The sequence below is a fragment of the Lepidochelys kempii genome, chromosome 12 (assembly GCF_965140265.1).
Source record: "Lepidochelys kempii isolate rLepKem1 chromosome 12, rLepKem1.hap2, whole genome shotgun sequence".
Taxonomy (NCBI): Eukaryota; Metazoa; Chordata; order Testudines; family Cheloniidae; genus Lepidochelys; species Lepidochelys kempii.
Window position 1 is genome coordinate 40,753,366 of NC_133267.1, and position 11,244 is coordinate 40,764,609.

At 47.0% G+C, this 11,244-nt stretch overlaps 1 protein-coding gene across 1 annotated transcript; it reads right to left on the reverse strand.

Annotated features, from left to right (window-relative positions):
- Nucleotides 1-3,799: 3,799 nt before the first annotated feature.
- LOC140896565 (uncharacterized) lies at nucleotides 3,800-5,559 on the reverse strand. Its single transcript, XM_073308492.1, has 2 exons — nucleotides 4,957-5,559; nucleotides 3,800-4,370 (listed from the first exon to the last, which is right to left on the reverse strand). The coding sequence occupies exons 1-2, from the start codon at nucleotides 5,537-5,539 to the stop codon at nucleotides 4,174-4,176; spliced, it is 780 nt and encodes a 259-aa protein (XP_073164593.1). The 5' UTR covers nucleotides 5,540-5,559; the 3' UTR covers nucleotides 3,800-4,173.
- Between the last annotated feature and the right edge of the window lie 5,685 nt (nucleotides 5,560-11,244).

Sequence of the window (11,244 nt, forward strand, 5' to 3'; positions counted from 1 at the left end):
CACTCATAAAGGACATTGTAAGACATGGATTTGGGCACCTATGGAAGACATGCAGCTTGACTCCATGAAGTGGGTCCTCTTAGCAGCCTGTAGATATCCGACCTTGAATGAGGATCTTGTCAGGAGGGATGTCATTTCTGAAAAATTCAGGCGGGGGAGGACAAAATTGTGTCAGCACACATAATATGATATGTGATTATATTATTGTCACGCTGTCTGGAGTGGCTCACGAACATGGGTGCCAACCTCAGGGCAGACTGTCAGGAAATAGGGCACAAATCCCAAATCGGTTATGTGTTCTATAATTGGATTTCACCAACCAAGTAACAAGTGTGAACTCCACAAGCACTGTAACAGCCTTATCATGGAGTCACAGATGGACCCCTTGGACACTCCAGTCTATCTTGCCACCGAGGCAAACCTGACTCATTGACAGATGGTCCCTTATATGAAAAATCACAAGAGTATTCAGGTTACTCCCAGTCCTAAAGGACCAGCCACTTATCCCAGGTCAATTGTACCTCAGTTCTCTCACAAAGACAATGCTTGTAGCCAATCCTGTAATAAACTAACTAAAGATGTATAACTAGGAAAAGGAAATGAGAGTTATTTACAAGGTTAAAGCAAGTAACATAGACACACAAATGAGTTAGTCTTAGATTCCAAAATATAACAAACTCCATATGTCCATTAGGGCTAACCCAGGCAAAGCAACTAGGGGCTTTTGCTTATGCTTAGTGAGTCTTACCCCTTTAGAGTGCAAGCAGCAAAAAGAGCCAAGTTTCTCTGTGTCAGGGATTTTTCTCTCTTTCTCCCCAGAGCCCAACTGATGGGATGAGTTCATATGCAGGTCTCCTCTTCCTGGAAGGAGTGAGGAGTGCAATTAACAAAGTCTTTGTTCTTTTGATGTTTCACAATAGCTCACTTAGGGTATGTCTACACTACGGAATAAGGTCGAATTTATAGAAGTCGTTTTTTTAGAAATTGGTTTTATATATTCGAGTGTGAGTGTCCTCACAGAAAATGCTCTAAGTGCATTAAGTGCATTAACTCGGCGGAGCGCTTCCACAGTACCGAGGCTAGAGTCGACTTCCGGAGCGTTGCACTGTGGGGAGCTATCCCACAGTTCCCGCAGTCTCCGCTGCCCATTGGAATTCTGGGTTGAGATCCCAATGCCTGATGGGGCTGAAACATTGTCGCGGGTGGTTCTGGGTACATATCGTCAGGCCCCCGTTTCCTCCCTCCCTCCGTGAAAGCAAGGGCAGACAATCATTTCGCGCCTTTTTTCCTGAGTTACCTGTACAGACGCCATACCATGGCAAGCATGGAGCCCGCTCAGGTAACCGTCACCCTATGACTCCTGGGTGCTGGCAGACACGGTACGGCATTGCTACACAGTAGCAGCAACCCCTTGCCTTGTGGCAGCAGACGGTACAGTACGACTGATAGCCGTCATCGTCATGTCCGAGGTGCTCCTGGCCACGTCGGCTGGGAGCGCCTGGACAGACATGGGCGCAGGGACTAAATTTGGAGTGACTTGACCAGGTCATTCTCTTTAGTCCTGCAGTCAGTCCTATTGAACCATCTTATGGTGAGCAGGCAGGCGATACGGATTGCTAGCAGTCGTACTGTACCATCTTCTGCCAGGCAGGCAAGAGATGAGGATTGCTAGCAGTCGTACCATCTTCTGCCTGGCAGGCAAGAGATGAGGATGGCTAGCAGTCCTTCTGCACCGTCTGCTGCCAGCCAAAGATGTAAAAGATAGATGGAGTGGATCAAAACAAGAAATAGACCAGATTTGTTTTGTACTCATTTGCTTCCCCCCCTCCCCTGTCCAGGGGACTCATTCCTCTAGGTCACACTGCAGTCACTCACAGAGAAGGTGCAGCGAGGTAAATCTAGCCATGTATCAATCAGAGGCCAGACTAACCTCCTTGTTCCAATAAGAACAATAACTTAGGTGCACCATTTCTTATTGGAACCCTCCATGAAGTCCTGCCTGAAATACTCCTTGATGTAAAGACACCCCCTTTGTTGATTTTAGCTCCCTGAAGCCAACCCTGTAAGCCGTGTTGTCAGTCGCCCCTCCCTCCGTCAGAGCAATGGCAGACAATCGTTCCGCGCCTTTTTTCTGTGCGGACGCCATACCAAGGCAAGCATGGAGGCCGCTCAGCTCACTTTGGCAATTAGGAGCACATTAAACACCACATGCATTATCCAGCAGTATATGCAGCACCGGAGCCTGGCAAAGCGATACCAGGCGAGGAGGCGACGTCAGCGCGGTCACGTGAGTGATCAGGACATGGACACAGATTTCTCTGAAAGCATGGGCCCTGCCAATGCATGCATCATGGTGCTAATGGGGCAGGTTCATGCTGTGGAATGCCGATTCTGGGCTCGGGAAACAAGCACAGACTGGTGGGACCGCATAGTGTTGCAGGTCTGGGACGATTCCCAGTGGCTGCGAAACTTTCGCATGCATAAGGGCACTTTCATGGAACTTTGTGACTTGCTTTCCCCTGCCCTGAAGCGCATGAATACCAAGATGAGAGCAGCCCTCACAGTTGAGAAGCGAGTGGCGATAGCCCTGTGGAAGCTTGCAACACCAGACAGCTACCGGTCAGTTGGGAATCAATTTGGAGTAGGCAAATCTACTGTGGGGGCTGCTGTGATGCAAGTAGCCCACGCAATCAAAGATCTGCTGATATCAAGGGTAGTGACCCTGGGAAATGTGCAGGTCATAGTGGATGGCTTTGCTGCAATGGGATTCCCTAACTGTGGTGGGGCCATAGACGGAACCCATATCCCTATCTTGGCACCGGAGCACCAAGCCGCCGAGTACATAAACCGCAAGGGGTACTTTTCAATAGTGCTGCAAGCTCTGGTGGATCACAGGGGACGTTTCACCAACATCAACGTGGGATGGCCGGGAAAGGTACATGACGCTCGCATCTTCAGGAACTCTGGTCTGTTTCAAAAGCTGCAGGAAGGGACTTTATTCCCAGACCAGAAAATAACTGTTGGGGATGTTGAAATGCCTATATGTATCCTTGGGGACCCAGCCTACCCCTTAATGCCATGGCTCATGAAGCCGTACACAGGCAGCCTGGACAGTAGTCAGGAGCTGTTCAACTACAGGCTGAGCAAGTGCAGAATGGTGGTAGAATGTGCATTTGGACGTTTAAAGGCGCGCTGGCGCAGTTTACTGACTCGCTTAGACCTCAGCTAAACCAATATTCCCACTGCATCTGATGAAGTGAGCTGTAGCTCACGAAAGCTTATGCTCTAATAAATTGGTTAGTCTCTAAGATGCCACAAGTACTCCTTTTCTTTTTGCGAATACAGACTAACACGGCTGTTACTCTGAAACCAATATTCCCACTGTTATTACTGCTTGCTGTGTGCTCCACAATATCTGTGAGAGTAAGGGGGAGACATTTATGGCGGGGTGGGAGGCTGAGGCAAATCACCTGGCTGCTGGTTACATGCAACCAGACACCAGGGCGGTTAGAAGAGCACAGGAGGGCGTGGTACGCATCAGAGAAGCTTTGAAAACCAGTTTCATGACTGGCCAGGCTACGGTGTGAAAGTTCTGTTTGTTTCTCCTTGATGAAACCCCCCGCCCCTTGGTTCACTCTACTTCCCTGTAAGCTAACCACCCGCCCCTCCTCCCGTCAATCACCGCTTGCAGAGGCAATAAAGTCATTGTTGCTTCACATTCATGCATTCTTTATTCATTCATCACACAAATAGGGGGATGACTCCCAAGGTAGCCCAGGAGGGGTGGTGTAGGGGGGAAGGAAAATGCCACACAGCACTTTAAGCACAGCACTTTAAAAGTTTACAACTTTAAAATTTATTGAATGACAGCCTTCTTTTTTTTGGGCAATCCTCCGTGGTGGGGTGGCTGGTTGACCGGAGGCCCCCCCACCGCATTCTTGGGCATCTGGGTGTGGAGGCTATGGAACTTGGGGAGGAGAGCGGTTGGTTACTCAGGGGCTGCAGTGGCAGTCTGTGCTCCAGCTGCCTTTGCTGCAGCTCAACCATACACTGGAGCATACTGGTTTGGTCCGCCAGCAGCCTCAGCATTGAATCCTGCCTCCTCTCATCACGCTGCCGCCACATTTGAGCTTCAGCCCTCTCTTCAGCCCGCCACTTACTCTCTTCAGCCCGCTACCTCTCCTCCCGGTCATTTTGTGCTTTCCTGCACTCTGACATTATTTGCCTCCATGCAGTCGTCTGTGCTCTGTCAGTGTGGGAGGACAGCATGAGCTCAGAGAACATTTCATCGCGAGTGCATTTTTTTTTCTTTCTAAGCTTCACTAGCCTCTGGGAAGGAGAAGATCCTGTGATCATTGAAACACATGCAGCTGGTGGAGAAAAAAAAAGGGACAGCGGTATTTAAAAAGACACATTTTATAAAACAGTGGCTACACTCTTTCAGGGTAATCCTTGCTGTTAACATTACATACATAGCACATGTGCTTTCGTTACAAGGTCGCATTTTGCCTCCCCCCACCGCGTGGCTACCCCCTCAACCCTCCCCCCTCCCTGTGGCTAACAGCGGGGAATATTTCTGTTTAGCCACAGGCAAACAGCCCAGCAGGAATGGGCTCCTCTGAGTGTCCCCTGAAGAAAAGCACTCTATTTCAACCAGGTGACCATGAATTATATCTCACTCTCCTGAGGATAACACAGAGAGATAAAGAACGGATGTTGTTTGAATGCCAGCAAACATACACTGCAATGCTTTGTTCTACAATGATTCCTGAGTACGTTACTGGCCTGGAGTGGTAAAGTGTCCTACCATTAAGGACACAATAAGGCTGCCCTCCCCAGAAACCTTTTGCAAAGGCTTTAGGACTACATCTAGGAGAACCACGAATGCCAGGGCAAAGTAATCCTTTCACATGCTTGCTTTTAAACTATGTATAGTATTTTAAAAGGTACACTCACCAGAGGTCCCTTCTCTGCCTGCTGGGTCCAGGAGGCAGCCTTGGGTGGGTTCGGGGGGTACTGGCTCCAGGTCCAGGGTGAGAAACAGTTCCTGGCTGTTGGGAAAACCAGTTTCTCCGCTTGCTTGCTGTGAGCTATCTACAACCTCCTCCTCCTCATCTTCTTCGTCCCCAAAACCTGCTTCCGTATTGCCTCCATCTCCATTGAAGGAGTCAAACAACACGGCTGGGGGGGTAGTGGTGGCTGAACCCCCTAAAATGGCATGCAGCTCATCATAGAAGCGGCATGTTTGGGGCTCTGACCCGGAGCGGCCGTTCGCCTCTCCGGTTTTCTTGTAGGCTTGCCTCAGCTCCTTCAGTTTCACGCGGCACTGCTTCGGGTCCCTGTTATGGCCTCTGTCCTTCATGCCCTGGGAGATTTTGACAAAGGTTTTGGCATTTCGAAAACTGGAACGGAGTTCTGATAGCACGGATTCCTCTCCCCAAACAGCGATCAGATCCCGTACCTCCCGTTCGGTCCATGCTAGAGCTCTTTTGCGATTCTGGGACTCCATCATGGTCACCTGTGCTGATGAGCTCTGCATGGTCACCTGCAGCTTGCCACGCTGGCCAAACAGGAAATGAGATTCAAAAGTTCACGGTTCTTTTCCTGATTACCTGGCCAGTGCATCTGAGTTGAGAGTGCTGTCCAGAGCGGTCACAATGGAGCACTCTGGGATAGCTCCCGGAGGCCAATACCATTGAATTGTGTCCACAGTACCCCAAATTCGAGCCGGCAACGTCGATTTAAGCGCTAATCCACTTGTCAGGGGTGGAGTAAGGAAATCGATTTTAAGAGCCCTTTAAGTCGAAATAAAGGGCTTCATTGTGTGGACGGGTGCAGGTTTACATCGATTTAACGCTGCTAAATTCAACCTAAAGTCCTAGTGTAGACCAGGGCTGAGTTTCAAAGACATTCTTGTTGGGCAGGACTTTACTTCTTCTGTAGGAAGCCACCATTTGCATTAGAGATGATTCCTTTCCTGTTTGATGAGGTTTACCTTGCAAACATTTGCTATTGCTTTATAACATGGTGTACTGATGAGTGAGACTATGCAGCATCCTACAAGTTATTCAGAAGTACGGCTCAGGGTCTGTCACGGAGGTCACAGAATTCATGGATTCCGTCACTTTCTGAGACCTCTGTGACGTCTGCAACAGCCACTATGGCTGCCCCCAGTGCCACCCAAGCAGCCAGCTCAGGGACAGCCACACCGGCTGCTGCTGGAGTGGCTCTGTAGCCAGTCACTTAGGCAGCCCCACAGCTAGCTGCACCGGCCACTGCTTGGGTGTCCCAGGGCAGCGGGCCCTGGGGACCACCCAAGCAGTGGTCCCTGGGGCAGCCAGAGCAGCGGCTGCTCTGACGGCCCCTGGCAGCTGGTGCTGCTGCCCCCCCCCCCCCCAGCAGCGGTGTGCCCCTCGCAGCAGTGACTCCTTGGGGTGCACACCACAGTAGCAGCCACCCCAAGATTTAGTCTGGGGTATTTATAGAATAAGTCATGGACAGGTCATGGGCCATGAATTTTTGTTTACTGCCCATGACCTGTCCATGACTTTTACTAAAAGTACCTGAGACTAAATCGTAGCTTTATTCATAAGGCCTAAACACCAAACACATTCTTACAACTCTAATATCTATCTTAACAATATAACAGACAGGAGAGTCAGACTGGTTTCCAGCTATGCATTTGTCAGTGTTCAGTGAGGCCTGGGGCCATGCCATGAGCTGGCACTTGGTCTGCCAGCATCACAATTATATCCTGCAAAGTTGCAGGGGGCAGGAGTGGAAGAGATAATGGAGAATATAGAAAAGTCTATACCAACTCCTCCAACACATAGCAAATGACTCCCCTGCTAGTCAGATCCCTAAACTACACAATGTTAGGCCTGATTGGCACGTGGATGGGAAATATCCACAGAAATCCCCAGTGTGCTTCAAGAAGTGTTGTTGGTTACAGAATACGTGACATTCTTCCCTCTGTATGACAGCTGAACCTCATGGCTCAGCCTGGTGTTGAAGAAAGACCCCAGTACTGTTGGAGTACTTATTTCTGGAGGAAGGTCTGAGCCACTTTATGGTAACAAAAAATCCCCTGACAGTTTTTGCCAAGGTAGAAATGTTAGTCTTGGTGTGCCAGTCAAATTCCAGCTCAGGTAAATTACTCTCTGGCTGACCTAATTTACTCTAATAGTTTCAGCTAGCCAAAGTACCCATGAACAATTAGGGTGTGCGCTGCGCTGCATTTCATCCTAGAGGGCAGTGAAGTCTCACACAAAGTCTGCAGAGCACCTTAATGTCTCATTTTTAAAGGACCTATAGAAATGTAAGAAATTATTTGCTCCAGAACATCTCTTAACAGCCCAGAATCATTATCAATCCCCCACCAAGGAAAGGTTTGGTTTTCTCTATGAAAAAAAACCCAAACAAGGCCCAAAACCCAACCTCAGCAGGGAGGAACAAATCACAGCCATGTTTGTGCTTTTTGTCCCAACTGCTTGATTTACGAGCCCCAGTGCAATGATTAGAGATGAAAGAAAACATTCCAGAGGCCAAGACCTGCACATTGCTGGTGTCTCATGCCTGCCTTTCTGCCTGAGTTACTGTAAAGGGGACAGGAAACAAAACAGGAAAATTACAAGGAACATACTGGTCACCACAGGCTTCTCTCTCTCTTATCATTTATTGAGCACCAGCTGTGTGTACAAAACAGAGGAAAATAATCCCTGCACGAACGTGTTTGTTATCTAGACAGACGAACGATAATGTTCAGGCTCCCATTGGTGTCTAAGAGCCGTAAGGAGTAATAGTGGCCAAAGGATGAGTTTATTGCTTTATTTTGCTATTTTATTTTAGGCAAATAAATATGGAAGATCTCAATGTGTCTGATTAGGGTGGGCTGTCTAAGAGTACATCTGAAGTGTCTGAAAGGGGAAAAGGTGGATGTTTGTTGCACGGGACAGGAAAGGATGATGAGAGAGGGGAGTAGAGAGGCTGCAAGCGATAACACAGTTTTCGTTCTGTATATAAATGAAGACAAGATAGAGTTGTAACTTGCTTGCTCCCCAGGACTCTGCACTACACACACAGGAGCTCACATACATGTCTCCACAAAGCAGCTCTGGACAAAATGTGCCCCTGTAGTGCAGGCACTTACCACAGTGATGGAAAGGGTTCTTCCATTGACCTCTCCACGGGGCGGTGACTAGGAATTATTCCGTACACCTAGTGGCATCTACACCAGGGGCTAGGTCAGTTTAAATACATTGCACAGAGTGTGAAATTTTTCACGGCCCTGAGTGATATAGTTAAGCTGACCTAATTTTGTCGTGTAGAACAGCCCTTAGTAGTTTGTGCCAGCAGAGCATAGAATAAGAATTATGATAAAGGTCTATATAGTAATTGTCAGGCACAAGGAAATCTGATGCATTAATACAGGAGAGCAACTTCCTTTGGACAGATACAGTGTAGAACCTGAGCACTTGTCTAGGCCTAAACATTAGATCAACCTAGCTGAATAGCTCAGGGCTGTGAAAAATATCACGTCATGTGCAATGCAGCTTGCATGAGGAAAACATTTATCCACCCCAGCGGATATCAAAGGACAGTAAGAATGTGCCATTCTGATGAGTGGTATAAATGAGTTTAATATATAACTCCCTGTTTCTGGAGGAGTAGAGGGATAGACGATATACTGTAAGAGCACAAAATTGGTCTGAATGAGATGTTTCTTTGGCTGAATGTTTTTTCCTACTCCTATCGCAACTGGTGCATCTCACACAATGGCTCTCTTTCCTTAAACAGGAGGACTTGTGGCACCTTAGAGACTAACCAATTTATTTGAGCATAAGCTTTCGTGAGCTACAGCTCACTTCATTGGATGCATTCAGTGGAAAATACAGGGGGGAGATTTATATACACACAGAACATGAAAAAAATGGGTGTTTATCATTAACAGAGTTGGCAACGGGCTTTGTTGCAAGGATAGGTTCCTGGGTCAGTGTTTCTGTTGTGTGGTTGCCGGTGAGTATTTGCTTCAGGTTGGGGGGTTGTCTGTAGGCAAGAACTGGCCTGTCTCCTAAGATTTGTGAGAGCAATGGGTCGTCCTTCAGGATAGGTTGTAGATCCTTGATGATGCATTGGAGAGGTTTTAGTTGGGGGCTGAAGGTGACGGCTAGTGGCATTCTGTTATTTTCTTTGTTGGGCCTGTCCTGTAGTAGGTGACTCCTGGGTACTCTTCTGGCTCTGTCAATTTGTTTCTTCACTTCAGCAGGTGGGTATTGTAGTTGTAAGAATGCTTGATAGAGATCTTATCGGTGTTTGTCTCTGTCTGAGGGGTTCGAGCAAATGCGGTTGTATCGAAGAGCTTTGCTGTAGACAATAGATCGTGTGGTGTGGTCTGGGTGAAAGCTGGAGGTATGTAGGTACGAATAGCGGTCAGTAGGTTTCCGGTATAGGGTGATGTTTATGTGACCGTCGCTTATTAGCACCGTAGTGTCCAGGAAGTGAACACTGAAGCAACCTGAAGCAAATACTCACCAGCAACCACACAGCACACAACAGAAACACTAACCCAGGAACCTATCCTTGCAACAAAGCCCGTTGCCAACTGTGTCCACATATCTATTCAGGGGACATCATCATAGGGCCTAATCACATCAGCCACACTATCAGAGGCTCGTTCACCTACACATCTACCAATGTGATATGTGTCAGCAATGCCCCTTTGCCATGTACATTGGTCAAACTTGACAGTCTCTACATAAAAGAATAAATGGGCACAAATCAGATGTCAAGAATTATAACATTCATAAAGACAGGTTTCAGAGTAACAGCCGTGTTAAGTCTGTATTTGCAAAAAGAAAAGGAGTACTTGTGGCACCTTAGACACTAACAAATTTATTTGAGCATAAGTTCTCGTGAGCTACAGCTCACTTCATCGGATGCATTCAGTGGAAAATACAGTGAGGAGATTTATATACACATAGAACATGAAAAAATGGGTGTTTACCATGCACACTGTAAGGAGAGGTTTCAGAGTAACAGCCGTGTTAGTCTATCTTCGCAAAAAGAAAAGGAGTACTTGTGGCACCTTAGAGACTAACCAATTTATTTGAGCATGAGCTTTCATCCATGCTCAAATAAATCGGTTCGTCTCTAAGGTGCCACAAGTACTCCTTTTCTTTTTACTGTAAGGAGAGTGATCACTTAAGATAAGCTATTACCAGCAGGAGAGTGGGGGAATGGGGGGAGAAAACCCTTTGTAGTGATAATCAAGGTGGGCCATTTCCAGCAGTTAACAAGAATATCTGATTTCAGAGTAACAGGGGGTGGAGGGTGAGAAAACCTGGATTTGTGCTGGAAATGGCCCACCTGATGATCACTTTAGATAAGCTATTACCAGCAGGACAGTGGGGTGGGAGGAGGTATTGTTTCATATTCTCTGTGTATATATAAAGTCTGCTGCAGTTTCCAAGGTATGCATCCGATGAAGTGAGCTGTAGCTCACGAAAGCTCATGCTCAAATAAATTGGTTAGTCTCTAAGGTGCCACAAGTACTCCTTTTCTTTTTAAGAATATCTGAGGAACAGTGTGTGTGGGGAATAAACAAGGGGACATAGTTTTACTTTGTGTAATGACTCAACCACTCCCAGTCTCTATTCAAGCCTAAGTTAATTGTATCCACTTTGCAAATTAATTCCAATTCAGCAGTCTCTCGGAGTCTGTTTCTGAAGTCTTTTTGTTGAAGAATAGCCACTTTTAGGTCAGAAATCGAGTGACCAGAGAGATTGAAGTGTTGTTTGACTGGTTTATGAATGTTGCAAAAAGAAAAGGAGTACTTGTGGCACCTTAGAGACTAACCAATTTATTTGCGCATAAGCTCAAATGAAGTGAGCTGTAGCTCACGAAATCTTATGCTCAAATAAATTGGTTAGTCTCTAAGGTGCCACAAGTCCTCCGTTTCTTTTTGCGAATACAGACTAAGACAGCTGCTATTCTAAAACATCTCTTTCCTTACTAATTCTTTGATTGCTTCTTGGTCCTGATTAATTTCCGTAGACAGCACCAGTAAAAGGAGGCAAAGATAAACCAGTGTAACTGAATACCAACCTATACTTCAGCTCTTAGCTCACAGCTACAGCTAGCTGGGCTATGGAAAACAGCAATACAATTAGATTTAAGTTACGGTTGGCAGGCACCAATGGGGCAATTTCCTTATCTTCAATAACAAAAATACTCCTTTGTGACCGG